This window comes from Coregonus lavaretus, assembly GCF_964263955.1.
Source record: "Coregonus lavaretus genome assembly, chromosome: 1".
Lineage (NCBI taxonomy): Eukaryota > Metazoa > Chordata > Actinopteri > Salmoniformes > Salmonidae > Coregonus > Coregonus lavaretus.
Window position 1 is genome coordinate 23177965 of NC_139988.1, and position 23720 is coordinate 23201684.

Here is a 23720-nt window from a genome sequence, read left to right on the forward strand (position 1 = left end):
CTTAGGGCTGATGGGACTGCCATTACACATAAGAACATACTATATTTTTAACTTCACTGAATGATATACTGAAAAGGTCTAAGGAAAAACGGTCTGTTTTAAAACAGGATAAGCTTGTATACTTTCTTTAAAATTTGAAGTGGGTAAGATTGGTCTGAGAGCTCTGCTGTGTCTGACAACCTGTTGCCACTAGCAACAAGTTAAATGGCACGTCGTCTTTTGTCACCACAACAAATTTCCTGCCCTTACGGAAAAACCACATGAATTTCATATGTGATCACGTGTGAACATGTGATCTCATGTGATCACGTGACAACACGTGAAGCAACATGTGATAACCTACAATTACACATAACAACATGTGAGCACATGTGAGAACATGATCTCATGTGAAATGAATGTGAAATAAATGTGATGACATGGGGATGCAAAATGTCAACGTGATACTTGTCTAACAGAACACAGAGGGTGTTCTTTAATGGAAGCCTCTCAAACTTAATCCAGGTAGAATCAGGAATTCCCCAGGGCAGCTGTTTAGGCCCCTTACGTTTTTCCATCTTTACTAACGACATGCCACTGGCTTTGAGTAAAGCCAGTGTGTCTATGTATGCGGATGACTCAACACCATACACGTCAGCTGCTACAGCAACTGAAATAACTGCAACACTTAACAAAGAGTTGCAGCTAGTTTCGGAATGGGTGGCAAGGAATAAGTCCAAATATTTCCAAATCTAAAAGCATTGTATTTGGGTCAAATCATTCACTAAACCCTAAACCTCAACTACATCTCGTAATGAATAATGTGGAAATTGAGCAAGTTGAGGTGACTAAACTGCTTGGAGTAACCCTGGATTGTAAACTGTCACGGTCAAAGCATATTGATACAACAGTAGCTAAGATGGGGAGAAGTATGTCCATAACTAAGCGCTGCTCTGCCTTCCTAACAACACTATCAACAAGGCAGGTCCTACAGGCCCTAGTTTTGTCGCACCTATACTACTGTTCAGTAGTGTGGTCAGGTGCCACAAGGAGGGACTTGAGAAAATTGCAGTTGGCTCAGAACAGGGCAGCACGGCTGGCCCTTAAAAGTACACGGAGAGCTAACATTAATGACATGCATGTTAGTCTCTCCTGGCTTAGAGTGGAAGAGGGATTGACTTCATCACTGCTTGTTTTTTTAAGAGGTGTAGACAAGCTGAATGTACCGAGCTGTCTGTTTGGAATGCTGGCACACAGCTCGGACACCCATGCATACCCCACGAGACATGCCACCAGAGGTCCAGAACAGACTATGGGAAACGCACAGTACTACATAGAGCCATGACTACATGGAACTCTATTCCACATCATGTAACTCAGTCAAGCAGTAAAATCAGATTTAAAAAACAGATAAAACTACACTTTATGGAACAGCGCAGACTGTGAAGAGACACACACACACACACAGGCACACACACACAGCATTCGCAAACACATGCTAACACACGCACTCTACACACACACATTTTAATATTGTTATTTTGCTGTATTATTGATTTTGTATTGTAAATATGTTATGGTAGAGTAGTGTGTAATAAGGTGTTGTGTTATGTATTGTTTTATTGTATGTCAATTGTGGTTGGACCCCAGGAAGAGTAGCTGCTGCCTTGGCAGCCGCTAATGGGGATCCGTAATAAATACAAATACAAATATTCCTCCAATGACGACATCCTCCCAGCAGCTAGCTAGCAAGCTAACGTTAGGCTCCATGTTTTTAGCTTGCTAAATAAATAGCTAGCTGCATAAATAGATACGCTAGGACAGGGCTGTCAAACTCAATCAGCGCACGGCCATTTTGAAAAACAACAAATTCACGGGCCATTGTTTTATTAGAAAAAATATGTCACTTTATAATGTCCACTTACAGTGGGGAAAAAAAGTATTTAGTCAGCCACCAATTGTGCAAGTTCTCCCACTTAAAAAGATGAGAGAGGCCTGTCATTTTCATCATAGGTACACGTCAACTATGACAGACAAATTGAGAAAAAAAAATTCAGAAAATCACATTGTAGGATTTTTAATGAATTTATTTGCAAATTATGGTGGAAAATAAGTATTTGGTCACCTACAAACAAGCAAGATTTCTGGCTCTCACAGACCTGTAACTTCTTCTTTAAGAGGCTCCTCTGTCCTCCACTCGTTACCTGTATTAATGGCACCTGTTTGAACTTGTTATCAGTATAAAAGACACCTGTCCACAACCTCAAACAGTCACACTCCATGTTTTGGGGCTGTCGCTGGGCAACACGGACTTTCAACTCCCTCCAAAGATTTTCTATGGGGTTGAGATCTGGAGACTGGCTAGGCCACTCCAGGACCTTGAAATGCTTCTTACGAAGCCACTCCTTCGTTGCCCGGGAGGTGTGTTTGGGATCATTGTCATGCTAAAAGACCCAGCCACGTTTCATCTTCAATGCCCTTGCTGATGGAAGGAGGTTTTCACTCAAAATCTCACGATACATGGCCCCATTCATTCTTTCCTTTACACGGATCAGTCGTCCTGGTCCCTTTGCAGAAAAACAGCCCCAAAGCATGAAGTTTCCACCCCCATGCTTCACAGTAGGTATGGTGTTCTTTGGATGCAACTCAGCATGCTTTGTCCTCCAAACACGATGAGTTGAGTTTTTACCAAAAAGTTATATTTTGGTTTCATCTGACCATATGACATTCTCCCAATCCTCTTCTGGATCATCCAAATGCACTCTAGCAAACTTCAGACGGGCCTGGACATGTACTGGCTTAAGCAGGGGGACACGTCTGGCAATGCAGGATTTGAGTCCCTGGCGGAGTAGTGTGTTACTGATGGTAGGCTTTGTTACTTTGGTCCCAGCTCTCTGCAGGTCATTCACTAGGTCCCCCCGTGTGGTTCTGGGATTTTTGCTCACCGTTCTTGTGATCATTTTGACCCCACGGGGTGAGATCTTGCGTGGAGCCCCAGATCGAGGGAGATTATCAGTGGTCTTGTATGTCTTCCATTTCCTAATAATTGCTCCCACAGTTGATTTCTTCAAACCAAGCTGCTTACCTATTGCAGATTCAGTCTTCCCAGCCTGGTGCAGGTCTACAATTTTGTTTCTGGTGTCCTTTGACAGCTCTTTGGTCTTGACCATAGTGGAGTTTGGAGTGTGACTGTTTGAGGTTGTGGACAGGTGTCTTTTATACTGATAACAAGTTCAAACAGGTGCCATTAATACAGGTAACGAGTGGAGGACAGAGGAGCCTCTTAAAGAAGAAGTTACAGGTCTGTGAGAGCCAGAAATCTTGCTTGTTTGTAGGTGACCAAATACTTATTTTCCACCATAATTTGCAAATAAATTCATTAAAAATCCTACAATGTGATTTTCTGGATTTTTTTTCTCTCAATTTGTCTGTCATAGTTGACGTGTACCTATGATGAAAATGACAGGCCTCTCTCATCTTTTTAAGTGGGAGAACTTGCACAATTGGTGGCTGACTAAATACTTTTTTTCCCCACTGTATGTACATAGGATGCTGTATATAGCATTTTAACATACTAAAACAAAATAAAATAACATTCGTCCATCCTTTGCTGCTATGCTTGCAGATGTGCATAATATGCTGCGACCCTAATCAAAAAGTATTTAACAACTCCAAATAACAAAAACTTAGCTATAGGTTAAACATGTTTTTATTTTTTTTGCACCGCATGGATCACCGTTTTTCTCTCTCAGAACGATCTTCTTGACCCTAATCAATCAGACTTCAAGACGGGTCACTCAACTGAAACTGCTCTTCTCTTTGTCACGGAGGCTCTCCGCACTGCCAGAGCTGACGCTCTCTCCTCTGTTCTCATCCTCCTAGGTTTTATCCTCTGCCTTCGACACCGTGAACCATCAGATCCTCCTCTCCACCCTCAGGGCTGGGCGTCTCAGGCTCTGCACACTCTTGGATTGCATCCTACCTGGCAGGCCACTCCTACCAGGTGACGTGGAGAGGATCTGTGTCTGCACCACGTATTCTCACTACTGGTGTCCCCCAGGGCTCGGTTCTAGGCCCTCTCCTCTTCTCGCTATACATCAAGTGACTTGGCTCCGTCATATCCTCACATGGTCTCTCCTATCATTGCTATGCGGATGACACTCAACTACTTTTCTCCGCCCCCCCTTCTGACACCCAGGTGGTGACACACATCTCTGCAGATATATCAGCTTGTATGTCGGCCCACCACCTCAAGCTCAACCTCGACAAGATAGAGCTGCTCTTCCTCCTGGGGAAGGCCTGCCAGCTCAAAGACCTCTCCATCACGGTTGACAACTCCACAGTGTCACCCTCCCAGAGTGCAAAGAACCTTGGCGTGACCCTGGACAACACCCTGTTGTTCTCGGAAAACATCAAAGTAGTGACTCGCTCCTTCAGGTTCATGCTCTACAACATCCGTAGAGTACGACCCTACCTCACACAGAAAGCAGCGCAGGTCCTAATCCAGGCACTTGTCAACTCACCGTCTGGACTACTGCAACTCGCTGTTGGCTGGGCTCCCCGCTTGTGCCATCAAACCCCTGTAACTTATCCAGAACGCTGCAGCCCGCCTGGTTTTCAACCTTCCCAAGTTCTCCCATGTCACCCCGCTCCTCCGCACACTCCACTGGCTTCCAGTCGAAGCGGGCATCCACCACAACAGTGTTTCCCAACCCTGGTCCTTGAGTGCCCCCAACAGTACACATTTTCATTGTATCCCTGGACAAGCACACCTGATTCAACTTGTCAACTAATCATCAAGACCTCAATGAGTTGAATGAGCTACAACAAAAATGTGTACTGTTGGGGGTACTGGAGGACTGGAGTTGGGAAACCCTGCACTACAAGACCATGGTGCTTGCCTACAGAGCAGCAAGAGGAACTGCCCCTCCCTACCTTCAGGCTATGCTCAAACCCTACACCCTAACCTGAGCACTCCTCCTCTGGTCTCTTGGCCCTCCCACCCCTACAGGAGGGCAGCTCCCGCTCAGTCCAGTCCAAGCTGTTCTTGTCCTGGCACCCCAATGGTGGAACCAGCTTCCCCTTGAAGCTAGGACAGCAGAGTCAAGTCACTTGGCTCAGTCACCTCACCTTTCTGGTAGAAATAGTTATAAATTGTTGAAGTTTAGTCACTTTTGAGGACACAAGCTCAAGTACACAGTACAAATATGATAAAAATATGAAACTATTAAATATTTGATATGATGTATTTCCTATTCACCAAAACTGTATGAATAAGGCTTGAAATGACTTCTTTTTTCTAAATGTAGTATAATACATTTATAAAATGATTAACTATAACATTCCACCTTCCTTATAACTGTAAAATACATATTTGTATATTTAGTGTTAGAGAAAATGTGCATATTTTCGAACGGTCTCTCTTGATCAAAACGGCTGCCTCAAATCAAATCGTATTTGTCACATGCGCCGAATACAACAGTGTAGACCTTACAGTGAAATGCTTACTTACAAGCCCTTAACCAACAATACCGTTTTAAGAAAGAATACCAAAATGTAATTAAAGGATAAAAAAAAAAAAAAAAAATTCACAAACAAATACAATATAAAATAATACGAAATAAAAGTAACAAATAATTAAAGAGCAGATTTTGGTTTTCACTGAATCTCCATTTGGATATTTCACAGCCTCCATCGCTGTGAACATCTTACGGAGCTGTAGCTTGGCTTCCTGAACTCGTTAGGAACTCGACTTTCATCTCATATTAATCTTGTCCATCTATGACCAACAGAACGTTTTTTTTGTTTGAAAACTATGAATTATTTTAGATTACTGGCTATACTGTATGAGCAAAAAAGATTATCATTAGCACTCACCTCAGTTGAGCTAACATTTCCCCAGCCTAATCGCTACCAAATTTCCAAATGGAGATTCAGTGAAAACCAAAATCTGATATTGATTGATTTATCTAGACGAGTCCCCCACGATTGTCTCAAAGCGGCGCGATTGCACTGTCCCATTTAAAATGGTGCTGAAATGATATAATCTAGGTGACCACACTACCATTGCTTTAAATTAGTATAGCAGTTGGATATGACTTTGGGAGTTTGAGTATAAGCAATAATTTGATACATGCCTTCAACTGCATTAACCTACTGTATTCCATTATTTCACCAAGTTGTTTTCCTCTCTGTGCCTTTTCTAGGCCCAATGGCTGTTTCGTCATCTCCTCACTCCGCTCCTGCCCGCCTCCACCGTGTTGTTCTTAACACCAGTCTCGTGTGCAGTCCGGCAGTCTCAATTATGCATGTGCCTTGAACTTTGTGTTAAGTAAATACGCTAGGCTAAAGGCTTCCATGCGACAACCTGTTTGGATAATGTGCTATTTAAGTGTTTTGCCAATCTGATGATGCTCATGTTGTGTATTTTGTGCAATTGCATTAGTGCGACATTGGGGGAAAATGTTGTAATTTCCTGGGTCTTGTAATTACATTTTTCGTGAAATGTGAAGAGTGGTCCCGGGACAGTCCCAGGATCCCGGTTACTGGTGTTAATCCCTAGTGTGGATATACAGTATGTTCTTGGTAACAAATCACCATCTTGTGCACTCTAGACCAAATATTAATGCACTCCAGACCAAAAGGTTGTAAATTCAAATCCCGAGAGCATTTCTGCACATTAGATTCTATCTGATCTGCGCTAGCAGACATCAGGGACTATCCAAATAGCTTGGTTTTGAAGGAGAGAGGTAATCTCCTCTCTCAAGACAGGCGCTTGGACCTCGGAGACCATTGACGTAATGATGCTACGAAAAGGAGGAGGACGCACAGCGAACTGCAGACCCGTACCCCCTCGTCACCGTCCTTATCACCCATGGTGAAACTGTGCATGCCTGCCACTGGACTGAGCACACTGCCAGTCTCCCATATGTCATCTTCCGAAGGGGCAGAGTGCCACCCTGAGGACTGGGATGATTCGTTCATGCTTGTTTTCATATCCACCACTCTCGAGAACCGTGTGTCTGAATGTGGGGCAGGAACTGTGTTTATTATGCCCACACCTGGACGATACAACACTCTCGATACCCATGAACACTGAGGAACCTTGGGTTGTAACAATGTGCTTTCGTGGTACCGCTGTTCTGATAACTGGACCACACCGGGTTCGGGGACCTCTGCAACCAGTAACTTCCCCCATTGACCGAGCCACTTGGAAGCACTGTAAATGCCACAGTAAATGCTTGGGGAGGAGGGCCCTGAAAACACGCACCCTCCCCCGGCCTCCAGTTAGGGTCACGAGGTCTGCTTCTTGCCCCGCGCCGCGGAATAATCCACTTTCACCCCGCTCTCCTTCGACCCAGCACAGTGTTTTTGCCAAGATGTCTGCCGCTGCCCAGAAGCACCAATACGGTCAAAAAACGCCTCTGGCCTGGAACCTTTCCATTACGCCTCGGAAACTGCCAAGCCACCCCTGCGAAGGACTTTTGTTTGTCCTTGAAACAGGCCTGTAAGGACTCCATAGCCGAGCCAAACAACCTTGTTGGTGAAACTGGCTCATCCAAATACATCCGCCTGTCCCTCTCAGGAATCCAGGACAACGTCAACTAGAGGTGGTGCTGAGCCTCCATACTTTTCCACACAGCCAGGATAGCACAGCAGGACAGACACAGCACAAAATCAGCCGTAGCATGGAGGCTGGTCTTATTCACTTCCTGCAGCAAATCGATATGATACATCTGCAGCATTGTGACCACATTCAACGACCGGGCCACCACACCCTTTGCCTGGTACACTTTGTCCAGCTGATCCGCCGAGAACTGGCACTGTTTATTCGGAAGCACAGTGCTAGGATTAGCCCCTTTGTTAGCCTCTGGAGCTAAGTAACTTGCCAGCTTTCCATCCATTGGCGGTGTGCAAACGAGCCCTGTCTCCTCCATACCCTCTACATTCATGACCTCGCCATAACCTGATAGCACCAGCCTGGCTGAATGAGGGGAATCCCAGGCCTTTAGCTCATCGGCGAAATCTTTAAACAGGGGTAAGTGACGCTTCACCGCTGCAGGGACATGAGGTAAATACCTACCCCCAAACCTGGCAGAACTCCGCTGCGGGGGAGAAGATGACCAATCCACCCCAAGGTGATCTGCCGCCACACGACACAGCTCCATCAAAGGCGCATTAACCACAAATGGTTCAATCTCCCCCGCCGAATGCAAAAAAAACATTGTTTCCCATGGAAAATCCACATCATCACATGTGAAGTGTTCCAAAAACACATGGTTTCAAATGATTTCACATGTACAAAACATGTGGAAATATCACGTGAAATCATGTGATTTTCCACATGTGAAATCATGTGGGTTTTTCGTAAGGGTGTCTACACTGTGAATTAATTAGATTCTCTGAAAGATAGCCCACTCTTGAAGAAAGAAGTACGGAAGCAGACATGATTCCCTCTCTATTCATTAGAAAACTGTGCACAATACACATTCTTACCTATAGCTCTTCACGGGACCTTGGTTTTCAATGAGGAAGTCTTGGACATTCTGAATGGGAATGAATGAAAAGATCAGTATTATTTGAGTTGATAGATGCGTCTCAAATGGCACTCTATTTCCTATATGGTGTACAACTTTTAACCAGGGCCGATACATAGGGCTCTGGTCAAAAGTGGTGTACTATATAGGGAATAGGGCGCCATTTGGGACGCATCTGATAAGACCGCTTTTCTGTACACTACAAACCTATTTATCAGACCTGGGTTCAAATACTATTAAGGTATTTCAATTACTTTCACATACATTTCAAAGTAAATATTTGGATTTTAATATTTTGAAATATAGTTGGAAAGTATTGGCATGTATTTGAAAATCCTCAAATACACAGACAAGTGTATTTTCAAATACAAATATAAAAATACTCCCATGCATTTAAACCCAGGTCTGTTTGGTTCTAGGGGTATTTGCAATGTTTTTGGAAACAAGTATTTGAAAATTCAGCTACATTATTTGAAAATACTCAAATACACCAGAAAATAAGTCTTTAAAAATACAAATACTTAAATAAGCATGTATTTCAACCCAGGTCTGCTATTTATAAACGTGTCATTATTCAGAGATGTAAATGCTCATTTCAGTTTGTCTTTATATTTCATTATTTTATTTTTGAGGATGTGAATGATATGAATTCAAATCTGTTTCTCCTTCTCAAATCTGTTTCTCTTCACACATTGTAGCCTACATATGAAGTAATGGTCTTCGAGAAAGATTTAGTTTTGACATTCAGTAATCACAGTACACACATACAGTACCTCCACGAAGTTGAGCAGTTTACCCATGGACACCTCAAAGCCCTTTTTAATCCCCTCGTTCTTCCGTAGTTGACACTCCAGAACGGCCACTCTCTTCTTCAGCTCCTCCGCCTCATCCTATCAGGAAGGACAACAACACAGGGATGACTAGGTCAGCAGCATTGATTTTACTGAATGGCCTGCATCTGTATGGGTTTTCATTCATAAGTTGAAAGATTGGCTGTATTTTTAATAGGGCACGCTTTTATTTAAATTTTTTGATTAATCGCATTGTCTGAAAGCGTTCAAAATACACTGAAAACATCAAAAATGTATACAGCTAAAAACAACAATGCGAAGTCAAAACAAGTTGACATTGAGGTTAAAGAAAGTGTGCTTTATCAATTTACCAGATTTTGCTAACTGTTACTTTGGACAGCATCAAGGCGTCAATATTTTTGCAATGCTTTTTGTATAACAAATCTTGAATTACAGCTCAATTTGAGATAATTCTGAATTTGTGATTCATCCTGGGATTAACAGCCCAAATTTTCAATAACGTTACATATTTTCAATGAAGTGTCATTCATTGATGATAGTTTATTTTAAAACTATAGCAAACGTTTCTATTGACTTTTCTGTGACTGCCAAAAGTGTGATACTTCTGTTTCATTTATTTATAAATTATCACACACTTTTCCCATTGACTCAGAGTACTATGTACAGTGGCTTGCAAAAGTATTCACCCCCCTTGGCATTTTTCCAATTTTGTTGAAATTTTTTTTTTTTGGGGGGGGGAGTTGTATAATTTGATTTACACAACATGCCTACCACTTTAAAAATGCAAAATATTTTTTGGGGTGAAACAAACAAGAAATAAGACAAAAAAACTGACCTTGAGCGTGCATAACTATTCACCCCCCCAAAGTCAATACTTTGCATAGCTACCTTTTGCAGCAATTACAGCTGCAAGTCTCTTGGGGTATGTCTCTATAAGCTTGACACATCTAGCCACTGGGATTTTTGCCCATTCTTCAAGGCAAAACTGCTCCAGCTCCTTCAAGTTGGATGGGTTCCGCTGGTGTACAGCAATCTTTAAGTCATACCACAGATTCTCAATTGGATTGAGGTCTGGGCTTTGACTAGGCCATTCCAAGACATTTAAATGTTTCCCCTTAAATCACTCAAGTGTTGCTTTAGCAGTATGCTTAGGGTCATTGTCCTGCTGGAAGGTGAACCTCTGTCCCAGTCTCAAATCTCTGGAAGACTGAAACAGGTTTCCCTCAAGAATTTCCCTGTATTTAGCGCCATCCATCATTCCTTCAATTTTGACCAGTTTCCCATTCCCTGCTGATGGAAAAACATCCCCACAGCATGATGCTGCCACCACCATGCTTCACTGTGGGGATGGTGTTCTCGGGGTGATGAGAGGTGTTGGGTTTGCGCCAGACATTTTTTTTTTGCACCAGGCGTTTTCCTTGATGGTCAAAAAGCCCAATTTTAGTCTTATCTGACCAGAGTACCTTCTTTCATTTGTTTGGGGAGTCTCCTACATGCCTTTTGGCAAACACCAAACGTCTTTGCTTAATTTTTTCTGTAAGCAATGGCTTTTTTCTGGCCACTCTTCCGTAAAGCCCAGCTCTGTGGAGTGTATGGCTTAAAGTGGTCCTATGGTCAGATACTCTAATCTCCGCTGTGGAGCTTTGCAGCTCCTTCAGGGTTATCTTTGGTCTCTTTGTTGCCTCTCTGATTAATGCCCTCCTTGCCTGGTCCGTGAGTTTTGGTGGGCAGCCCTCTCTTGGCAGGTTTGTTTGTTGTGGTGCCATATTCTTTCCATTTTTTAATAATGGATTTAATGGTGCTCCGTGGGATGTTCAAAGTTTCTGATATTTTTTTATAACCCAACCCTGATCTGTACTTCTCCACAACTTTGTCCCTGACCTGTTTGGAGAGCTCCTTGGTCTTCATGGTGACGCTTGCTTGGTGATGCCCCTTGCTTAGTGGTGTTGCAGACTCTGGGGCCTTTCAGAACAGGTGTATATATACTGAGATCATGTGACACTTAGATTGCACACAGGCAGACTTTATCTAATTATGTGACTTCTGGTTGCACCAGATGTTATTTAGGGGCTTCATGGCAAAGGGGGTGAATACATATGCACGCACTACTTTTCCATTATTTATTTTACAGGTTGTAATACAACAAAATAGGAAAAACGCCAAGGGGGATGAATAATTTTGCAAGGCACTGTAGGCTACGTGCCAAAAGTGCAACTGGTGATATAATCATGGTTCAGGTACAGGTCTCCCGAACAGGATGGAGAAAACCTGGAACGGATTCACAGACAAGATGATTGGGGATCTGGTGCGGACTCACAGTATGGAAGGGTGGGGAGTGACAGGAGAGAGAGGGAAAGCAAGGGGGAGAAGGAATTAAGAATGATGGGAGGGGTCTAAACTTATTTTACTCACACAGTGAAGCAGTAAATCCTGCAGACTCGGACAGGGAGAGGGGGGAAATCAGGAGCAGAGTTTTCTCAGCACAGGAGAGAGGGAGGCACCTGGAACGGACTCACACGGGGAGGAAAGGAAGGAACCAGGAGCAGGGTCCAGCAGGGTTTGGGTGGGCTCGACACACTGGATGACAGGATGGACAGAAGGAAATACAGATAAATGGAAGGAAGGGAGAGGAAGGTACTACTTCCTATGAAGACAGGGGAAGTGAGAGAGAGAGAGAGAGAGAGAGAGAGAGAGAGAGAGAGAGAGAGAGAGAGAGAGAGAGAGAGAGAGAGAGAGAGAGAAATAAAGTCATTGTCATCCTACAAGAAACATGGTATAGAGGAGACGGACCCACTGGTTGCCCTCTAGGTTACAGAGAGCTGGTAGTCCTATCCACCAAACTACCAGCTGTGAAACAGGGAAGGGACTCAGGGGGTATGCTAATTTGGTATAGAGCAGACCTAACTCACCCTATTAAATTAATCAAAACAGGAACATTTTACATTTGGCCATAAATTCAAAAGGAAATTATCTCAACAGAGAAAAATGTCCTCCTGTGTGCTACCTATATGCCCCCACTAGAATCCCCATACTTTAATGAAGACAGCTTCTCCATCCTGGAGGGGGAAATTATTCATTTCTAGACAATCATTCATTTCATTTCTGGTCCTCTGTAGCTCAGCTGGTAGAGCACGGCGCTTGTAACGCCAAGGTAGTGGGTTCGATCCCCGGGACCACCCATACACAAAAAAAATAAACATGTATGCACGCATGACTGTAAGTCGCTTTGGATAAAAGCATCTGCTAAATGGCATATTATTATTATATTATAGACCCAGGGACATGTACTAGTCTGTGGCGACCTAAATGCCAGAACTGTACATGAACCTGACACCCTCAGCACACAGGGGGACAAACACCTACCTGGAGGTGACAGCATTCCCTCCCCCATATGACCCCCTAGGCACAACTACGACAACATAACCAACAAAAACGGGTCACAACTCCTGCAGCTCTGTCGCACACTGGGTATGTACATAGTAAAAGGTAGGCTTTGAGGGGACTCCTATGGAAGGTACACCTATAGCTCATCTCTTGGCAGTAGTACTGTAGACTACTTTATCACTGACCTCAACCCAGAGTCTCTCAGAACGTTCACAGTCAGCCCACTGACACCCCTATTAGACCACAGCAAAATCACAGTCTATTTGAACAGAGCAATACTCAATCATGAGAAATCAAAGAAATGCTATAGATGGAAGGAAAGTAGTGTCGAAACATACCAAAAAACAATTAGGCAACAACAAATTCAATCCCTTTTAGACAACTTCCTGGACAAAACGTTCCACTGTAATAGTGAAGGTGTAAACTTGGCAGTAGAAAACCTAAACAGTATATTTGACCTCTCAGCTTCTCTATCAAATCTAAAAATATCTAACAGAAAACCGAAGAAAAATAACAACAGTGACAAATGGTTTGATGAAGAATGCAAAAACCTAAGAAAGAAATTGAGAAACCTATCCAACCAAAAACATAGAGACCCAGAAAACCTTAGCCTACGCCTTCACTATGGTGAATCACTAAAACAATACAGAAATACACTACGGAAAAATAAGGAACAGCATGTCAGAAATCAGCTCAATGTAATTGAAGAATCCATAAACTAACCACTTCTGGGAAAATTGGAAAACACTAAACAAACAACAACACGAAGAGCTATCTATCCAAAACGGAGATGTATGGGTAAACCACTTCTCCAATCTTTTTGGTACTATAACAAAGGACAAACAGCAACAAAATATACATGATCAAATGCAAATCTTAGAATCAACCACTAAAGACTACCAGAACCCACTGGATTCTCCAATTACATTGAATGAACTACAGGACAAAATACAAACCCTCCAACCCAAAAAGGCCTGTGGTGTTGATGGTATCCTAAATGAAATGATAAAATATACAGACCACAAATTCCAATTGGCTATACTAAAACTCTTGAACATAATCCTTAGCTCTGGCATCTTCCCCAATATTTGGAACCAAGGACTGATCACCCCAATCCACAAAAGTGGAGACATATTTGACCCCAATAACTACCGTGGGATATGCATCAACAGCAACCTTGGGAAAATCCTCTGCATTATCATTAACAGCAGACTAGTTCATTTCCTCAGTGAAAACAATGTACTGAGCAAATGTCAAATTGGCTTTTTACCACATTACCGTACGACAGATCACGTATTCACCCTGCACACCCTAATTGACAAACAAACAAACCAAAACAAAGGCAAAGTCTTCTCATGCTTTGTTGATTTCAAAAAAGCTTTTGACTCAATTTGGCATGAGGGTCTGCTATACAAATTGATGGAAAGTGGGGTTGGGGGAAAGACATACGACATTAAAAAATCCATGTACACAAACAACAAGTGTGTGGTAAAAATTGGCAAAAAACACACACATTTCTTTCCACAGGGCCGTGGGGTGAGACAGGGATGCAGCTTAAGCCCCACCCTCTTCAACATATATATCAACGAATTGGCGAGGGCACTAGAACAGTCTGCAGCACCCAGCCTCACCCTACTAGAATCTGAAGTCAAATGTCTACTGTTTGCTGATGATCTGGTGCTTCTGTCACCAACCAAGGAGGGCCTACAGCAGCACCTAGATCTTCTGCACAGATTCTGTCAGACCTGGGCCCTGACAGTACATCTCAGTAAGACAAAAATAATGGTGTTCCAAAAAAGGTCCAGTTGCCAGGACCACTAAAACAAATTCCATCTAGACACCGTTGCCCTAGAGCACACAAAAAACGATACAAACCTCGGCCTAAACATCAGCGCCACAAATAACTTCCACAAAGCTGTGAACGATCTGAGAGACAAGGCAAGAAGGGCCTTCTATGCCATCAAAAGGAACATAAAATTTGACATACCAATTAGGATCTGGCTAAAAATACTTGAATCAGTTATAGAACCTATTGCCCTTTATGGTTGTGTGGTCTGGGGTCCGCTCACCAACCAAGAATTCACAAAATGGGACAAACACCAAATTGAGACTCTGCATGCAGAATTCTGCAAAAATATCCTCTGTGTACAACGAAAAACACCAAATAATGCATGCAGAGCCGAATTAGGCCGATACCCACCAGTTATCAAAATCCAGAAAAGAGCCATTAAATTCTATAACCACTTAAAAGGAAGCGATTCCAAAACCTTCCATAACAAAGCCATCACCTACAAAGAGATGAACTTGGAGAAGAGTCCCCTAAGTAAGCTGGTCCTGGGGATGTAGCTCAGTTGGTAGAGCATGGCGTTTGCAACGCCAGGGTTGTGGGTTCGATTCCCAAAGGGGGTCCAGTATGAAAAATTTAAACAAAATAATGTATGCACTCACTAACTGTAAGTCGCTCTGGATAAGAGCGTCTGCTAAATGACTAAAATGTAAAAAAATGTAAATGTCCTGGGGCTCTGTTCACAAACACAAACAGACCCCACAGAGCCCCAGGACAACAACAACAACACAATTAGACCCAACCAAATCATGAGAAAATAAAAAGAGAATTACTTGACACATTGGAAAGAATTAACAAAAAAACAGAGCAAACTAGAATGTTATTTGGCTCTAAACAGAGTACACAGTGGCAGAATACCTGACCACTGTGACTGACCCAAACTTAAGGAAAGCTTTGACTATGTACAGACTCAGTGAGCATAGCCTTGCTATTGAGAAAGGCCGCCGTAGGCAGACCTGGCTCTCAAGAGAAGACAGGCTATGTGCAAACTGCCCACAAATTGAGGTGGAAACTGAGCTGCACTTCCTAACCTCCTGCCAAATGTATGACCATATTAGAGACACATATTTCCCTCAGATTACACAGATCCACAAAGAATTTGAAAACAAACCCAATTTTGATCAACTCCCTTATTTATTTGTGACCTGTTGCCACAAGAAAAGGGCAACCAGTGAAGAACAAACACCATTGTAAATACAACCCATATTTATGTTGATTTATTTTCCCATTTGTACTTTAACTATTTGCACATTGTTACAACACTGTATATATACATAATATGACATTTGAAATGTCTTTATTCTTTTGGAACTTCTGAGTGTAATGTTTACTGTTAATATTTATTGTTTATTTCACTTTTGTTTACTATCTACTTCACTTGCTATGGCAATGTTACCATACGTTTCCCATGCCAATAAAGCCCTTAAATTGAAATTGAAATTGAATTGAGAGAGAGAGAACAGAGGGTATAGTAGAGCCCCTCAGATCTAGCAGAGCTCCCTGTGGTTGATACCTTACACCAAGATAATAATACATGCGTTTGAGGAGTAGACTGTTATTTATTCCAACAGGGGAATGTTGTGTAGTCTGTTACCTAAGACTGGGCAGGGGTTTTAGGCTCGACAGAGAAAGAGGAAAGAGAGAAGGGGGTCTCAAATCCGAGAATGGCGGTTGACAGGTTTAATGGCAATTCTACTTCTCAAAAGTAGTCTCTGGTCCAAAGTAGTGCATTATGGGGGAAAATAGCTATGTTTAAAAGTGTGTAGGCTACAGTAGCTCTGGTCTAAAGAAGTGCACTACATTGGGAATAGTTGCTCTGGTCAAAAGCAGTGGTGGAAAAAGTACCCAATTGTCATACTTAAAAGTATAGATACCTTAACAGAAAGTTAGTCACGTAAAAGTGAAAGTTACCCAGTAAAATATTACTTGAGTAAAAGTCTAAAAGTATTTGGTTCTAAATATACTTAAGTATCAAAAGTAAATGTAATTGATAAAATATACTAAAAGTATAAATAATTTCAAATTCCTTATATTAAGCAAAGCAGACGGCACCATTTTCTTGTTTTTAAAAAATGTATGGAGAGCCAGGGGCACACTCCAACACTCAGAAATAATTTACAAATGATGCATTTGTGTTTAGTGAGTCCGCCAGATCAGAGGCAGTAGGGATAACCATGTATTCTCTTGATAAGTGCGTGAATTTGACAATTTTCCTGTCCTGCTAAGCATTCAAAATGTAACGAGTACTCAAGGAAAATGTAGGGAGTAAAAAGTACATTATTTTCTTTAGGAATGTAGTAAAGTATAAGTAAAAGTTGTCAAAAATATAAATAGTAAAGTATATAAATAGTAAAGTAAAGTACAGATACCCCAAAAAATTACTTAAGTTGTACTTTAAAGTATTTCTACTTAAGTATTTTCCGCAACTGGTCAAAAGTAGTACAATACATGGGGAATAGTGCCCCTGGTCAAAAGCAGTGCTATAGGGATTATAGGGTATGACTTGAGACCCAGTCTGTTACCTTAGCCTGGCCCGGCTGCTGCTGTTCGGTCCTCTGGGTCTTGAGCTCGGCTATCTCAGCCTCCAGGAGATGGATCACCTCCTCATAATCCATCTCCATCCCCCTGGCCTGCTTCTGGGCTGCTACAGCCAGGTGGATCCGGCTCCGCAGAGCACGGCTCTCATCCGTCCCAGACCTTACCTCCTACCAGGAAGAGTGACGAGAAGAGGACAGGAGAGTCAAACAGGCACAGGAATATGCTGTAGGTAAAAGTTCAGTGCATTTTGAACTTGTGATGGAACATTTTACTGCTTGAATGAATGAATGAAATAAACAATTAATGAATAAATGAATGAAAAGAAGGATGCTACATTATTTAATATTTTAGAAACGGTGCTTTGCATTAATATCTTTCTTCAATTATTTTGGCCTATTCCAGAGGAATTTTAGCTGTCTTTTGTCATTCTCTGCTAGAGGATAACAGTGTTCTGAGGTGTGTGACAATGACCAGCACAAACAGGTCTCCAGTGGTGGAAAAAGTTATAATTTGTCATACTTGAGTAAAACTAAAGATACCTTAATAGAAAATGAATCAAGTAAAGGTGAAAGTCACCCAGTAAAATATTACTTGAGTAAAAGTCTAAAAGTATCTGGTTTAAAATGTACTTAAATACAGTGGTGGAAAAATTGTGATACTTCAGCAAAAGTAAAAAGTACAAGTAAGTGCAATACATCAAAATCCTTATATTAAGCAAACCAGGCGCCACAATTTTTTTTTTACGGAGAGACAGGGACACACTCCCACACTTTTGTGTGTCATCCCTGATGTATGGAGTATACATTACCTTAATTTCTTTAGGATTGTAGTGGAGTAAAAGTACAAGTTGTGAAAAATATGAATAGTAAAGTAATGTACAGATATCCCGAAAAATTACTTAAGTAGTACTTCAAAGTATTTTTACTTCAGTACTTTACACCGCTGCAGGTCTCCCTCACTCATCATCACACGCTAGAGAAAACGAGCTAGAGTAAAGTAACACGCAAAAATAGAGACTCAATACGCTAGAGTGGTCAACACGCTAGAGGAGAGTCAACACGCTAGAGTAGTCAACATGCTAAAGTAGAGTCAACACGTTAGAGTAGTGTCAACATGCTAGAGTAGTCAACACTAGAGTAGTGTCAACACGCTAGAGTAGTCAACACACTAGATTAGAGTAGTCAACACGCTAGAGTTGTCAACACGCTAGAGTAGAGTCAACATGCTAGAGTAGTCAACACGCTAGAGTAGTTTCAACACGCTAGAGTATAGTCAACATGCTAGAGTAGAGTCAACATGCTAGAGTAGAGTTAACACGCTAGAATAGAGTAAACACGCTAGAGTAGAGTCAACACGCTAGAGTAGTCAACACGCTAGAAAATAGTCAACACACGAGTAGAGTCAACATGCTAGAGTAGAGTCAACACGATAGAATAGAGTCAACATGCTAGAGTAGTCAACACGCTAGAGTTGTCAACACGCTAGAGTAGAGTCAACACACTAGAGTAGAGTCAACACATTAGAGTAGTGTCAACACGCTAGAGTAGAGTCAACACGCTAGAGTAGTCAACACGCTAGAGTAGAGTAGTCAACACGCTAGATTAGAGTAGTAAACACACTAGAATAGAGTCAACACACTAGAGTAGTCAACACACTAGAGTAGAGTCAACACGCTAGAGTAGAGTCAACATGCTAGAGTAGAGTCAACACACTAGAATAGAGTCAACACGCTAGAATAGTCAACACGCTAGAGGAGAGTCAACACACTAGAGTAGAGTCAACACGCTAGAGTAGAGTCAACACGATAGATTAGTGTCAACACGCTAGAGTAGTGTCAACACGCTAGAGTAGTGTCAACACGATAGAGTAGTCAACACGCTAGAGTAGTCAACATGATAGAGTAGAGTCAACACACTAGAGTATTGTCAACACACTAGAGTAGTGTCAACACGCTAAAGTAGTCAACACACTAGATTAGAGTAGTCAACACGCTAGAGTAGAGTCAACACGCTAGAGTAGTCAACACGCTAGAGTAGAGTCAACACGCTAGAGTAGAGTCAACACGCTAGAGTAGTTTCAACACACTAGAGTAGAGTCAACATGCTAGAGTAGTCAACACGCTAGAGTAGAGTCAACACGCTAGAATAGAGTCAACACACTAGAAGAGTCAACACGCTAGAATAGTCAACACGCTAGAATAGAGTCAACACACTAGAATAGAGTCAACACGCTAGAATAGAGTAAACACGCTAGAGTAGAGTCAACACGCTAGAGTAGAGTCAACACGCTAGAGTAGAGTCAACACGCTAGAGTAGTCAACACGCTAGATTAGAGTAGTCAACACGCTAGAATAGAGTCAACACACTAGAGTAGAGTCAACACGCTAGAGTAGAGTCAACACGCTAGAGTAGAGTCAACATGCTAGAGTAGAGTCAACACGCTAGAGTAGAGTCAACACGCTAGAGTAGAGTCAACATGCTAGAGTCAACACGCTAGATTAGAGTAGTCAACACGCTAGATTAGAGTAGTCAACAAACTAGAATAGAGTCAACACACTAGAGTAGTCAACACACTAGAGTAGAGTCAACACGCTAGAGTAGAGTCAACACGCTAGAGTAGAGTCAACATGCTAGAGTAGAGTCAACACGCTAGAGTAGAGTCAACACGATAGATTAGTGTCAACACGCTAGAGTAGTGTCAACACGATAGAGTAGTCAACACGCTAGAGTAGTCAACACGATAGAGTAGAGTCAACACACTAGAGTATTGTCAACACACTAGAGTAGTGTCAACATGCTAAAGTAGTCAACACACTAGATTAGAGTAGTCAACACGATAGAGTAGAGTCAACACGCTAGAGTAGTCAACACGCTAGAGTAGAGTCAACACGCTAGAATAGAGTCAACACACTAGAATAGAGTCAACACGCTAGAATAGAGTAAACACGCTAGAGTAGAGTCAACACGCTAGAGTAGAGTCAACACGCTAGATTAGAGTAGTCAACACGCTAAAATAGAGTCAACACACTAGAGTAGTCAACACGCTAGAGTAGAGTCAACACGCTAGAGTAGAGTCAACACGCTAGAGTAGAGTCAACACGCTAGAGTAGTCAACACGCTAGAGTAGTCAACACACTAGAATAGAGTCAACACGCTAGAGTAAAGTCAACACGCTAGATTGACCTACAGCTAGGTACGGCTAGGAGTTTTTCCAGGTCAGGTCAGGTCACATGGTCAGGAAAAACTACTGGGCATTTTCTATGCAGAGCATTACATAATCTTATGTAGGTTAGTCTGTCAGGTTGTCTCTCTCTCTCTCTCCAAGGTAGGCCCATCATCCATCATGTGTCACTAGTGTGTTGACTCTACTCTAGCGTGTTGACTCTACTCTACCTGATACTATGATAATATGGTAGATAACCGACACAGAAGGCTCACGTTTGTTGTGGCCAATCTATACAAGCTGTAGCGTGATACTGAGGTGCAGTTCATGGTTTTAACAAAAAACGTGGGGTGACGACGCCTCTGAAGACCTAAAAAACATCCTGTTTCGTAAGCCTAGTGGCATAAAATGCATTAGTCTGTCAGTGAGTTCGAAGTTCAAACCCCCTACCCAGTGTTCTATTGTAAATCTGTAGTTATGTGGAAAACCTCAATATAGCCGTCCAGTTATAACAAAGTCTCAGATGTCTTTATAAAAAAAGTTTTCTGTGTGTGTGTGTGTGTGTCAACACGCTAGAGTAGTCAACACGCTAGAGTAGAGTCAACACACTAGAATAGAGTCAACACACTAGAAGAGTCAACACGCTAGAATAGTCAACACGTTAGAGGAGAGACAACACACTAGAGTAGAGTCAACACACTAGAGTAGAGTCAACACGCTAGAGTAGAGTCAACACGCTAGAGTAGTGTCAACACGCTAGAGTAGAGTCAACACGCCAGTGACACATGATGGATGATGGGACTACCCTGGAGAGAGAGACAACCTGACAGACTAATCTACATAAGATTATGTAATGCTCTGCATAGAAAATGCCCAGTAGTTTTTCCTGACCACGTGACCTGACCTGGAAAAACCCCTAGCCGTACCTGATACTATGATAATCCGGTAGATAACCGACACAGAAGGCTCACGTGTGTTGTGGCCAATCTATACAAGCTGTAGCGTGATACTGAGGTGCAGTTCATGGTTTTAACAAAAAACGTGGGGTGACGATGCCTCTGAAGACCTAAAAAACATCCTGTTTCGTAAGCCTAGTGGCATAAAATGCATTAGTCTGTCAGTGAGTTCGAAGTTCAAACCCCCTACCCAGTGTTCTATTGTCAATCTGTAGGTATGTGGAAAACCTCAATATAGCCGTCCAGTTATAAAAAAGTCTCAGATGTCTTTATAAAAAAAAGTACATGTTTTCTTCCACAAGCTATTTCTCTGTCTGTGTCTGTGTGTGGTCAATGCTGATCCCTGCTGTTGGCTAAAAATAAACACCTAACTCTCTGTGACCTACATCTCCCCTGGTGTTCCCTACATGGAACATGCACACACACACACACACACACACACACACACACACACCAGTAAATGGACACATACGCATAGGTACATTCACTGGCCCCACACACACACCAGACCATCTGTTCCTGTGGCTGGAATACTGGGGATTCTATATATTCTTCGAACCGACGTTCAGAGAACAGAAGGAGAGAGAGCGAGAGAGAGAGAGAGAAAGAGAGCGAGGCATAAGACCACTTAAGCTGGGATACATCTCACAGTCATGTGAATGAGTTGCCTGAGTTAGCAATGACCAACAGCATCAGTACACAAAGTACACAGGAAGGACACAATAGGGCAGAGCAACATACAAGCCGTAACTGTAAACACTGAGTAAGCCCTCAATATTGTATCTTTACATACTGTTAGTCTGTGTCTCTCCTTTCCCCCTCAGCTCAACAAAATAGCCTTAATAAAAAATCTAACAGCAGGACTTTTCCCTGGCTCTATTCAATACATAATTCAGTTATTTTTCTAGTAAATTATGTATTTTCTTGATCCGCTTGTGTCATGTTTTCTGTGTGCTGGCTGGGGTGACAGTAGGGATTTAGTTATGTAATGCTTCTACCCTCTGAGCCTGAAGCTGCTGAGTCTGCTCTTAAAGGTAGCATCCCAAATGGCACCCTATTCCTTATATCGTGCACTTAGCAACTGTCATCGAAATTGTTTAAAAGGTTTTAAAAACATTTAAATATTCAATCCCAGGCTGTGTCGCAGCCGGCCGCGACCGGGAGACCCATGAGGTGGCGCACAATTGGCCCAGCGTCGTCCGGGTTAGAGGAGGGTTTTTGCTGGCCAGGATGTCCTTGTCCCATCGCGCTCTAGCGACTCCTTGTGGCGGGCCGGGCGCATGCACGCTGACTTTGGTCACCAGTTGTACGGTGTTTCCTCCGACACATTGGTGCGGCTGGGAGTTGCAGCGATGGGACAAGACTGTAACTACCAATTGGATATCACAAAATTGGGAAGAAAAAGGGGTAATAAGTAAAAATAAAAAACATTCTAATTAATGCCTATGCCCTCCAAGGACCACCCATGGCTGCATCCCTGCCCAGTCATGTGAAATCCATAGATTAGGGCCTAATTAATTTATTTTAATTGACTGATTTCCCTTATTTGAACTGTAACTCAGTAAAACCTTTGAAATTGTTGCATGTTCCGTTTATATTTTTGTTCAGTGTCAATGTTAAGTGTAGCCTACACCTCTATGTAATATAGTAGCAACGATTATTTATGTAGCAGAGGCAGTAGCCTATGTCGGTCTGCAAGAGGGACTCCGACAAGAAGCTCCTCATAAAATGTATTTGTAATCTTTATTTACAGGGGTTTGCCTGTACTTCTCTCCACAATATCACAATTAGTGATAGCCTACATTTGAATGGTAGCCTAAGTCTACAGTGTGCCACCCTGCCAAGCCTTGTGAAGTGAGTGATTTAAGTTTTTTCGCAAATATGGTTTTGCATAGGCTATTACGGTGCTTGTAATAAAAGCTTCTCCGGTGAAAGCACCTGCATGTGATTGGGATGGCGAATAGAACGTGCCATTTTACTTTTGTCATTATATCAAATGTAAGGTCAACCACAAGATGTAGGTTACAATTGTAGCAAGTGATATACTAATGTCTCCTCATCAGGAGAGGGCGTAGTCACTCTATGGGTAGCCTCTACCAAGCTTTCACCTCACCGGCCTGAAAGTCCAGGCTATTCTATGGAATACTTGACCTGGGGAAAGGTTATTGGGGTTCATGCATGTTCCTGGGTTGTCATGTTCTATGTAGAATTAGCAGATGGATTAAATATTAATAATCAAAGAGAGAAGTTGTTTGGCCCATCTTTATTTCCAAGCCTTACACAATCAAGGCAAAACACTTGACCAACGAGGCAAGCAATGACATGCTGTAAAAGATGTGCAGGCTAAACGGCGTTTGCTGTTGATTTGCTACAATTAAATACGAGTTTAGATAATTTTTCATTGTATGTACATTGAAGTATTATTTGAGTTGATTGACAGGTGTACTTAGAACGATAAACTTTCCTCTAGTGTGGATGCTCACCAACGTGGTTTAGAGTCCGGACT

At 42.3% G+C, this 23720-nt stretch overlaps 1 protein-coding gene across 1 annotated transcript in view; it reads right to left on the reverse strand.

The window, feature by feature from the left end:
• LOC311127040 (syntaxin-binding protein 4-like) overlaps nt 1-23720 on the reverse strand; it is a gene marked incomplete at both ends in the record, with an annotated part of 104076 nt that overhangs the window by 12026 nt on the left and 68330 nt on the right. The window contains 3 exons of the mRNA XM_084158789.1: nt 8476-8525; nt 9290-9406; nt 17081-17263. Of these exons, the coding sequence (XP_084014915.1) occupies nt 8476-8525; nt 9290-9406; nt 17081-17263 (350 nt within the window). The remainder of the gene's footprint in view (nt 1-8475; nt 8526-9289; nt 9407-17080; nt 17264-23720) is intronic.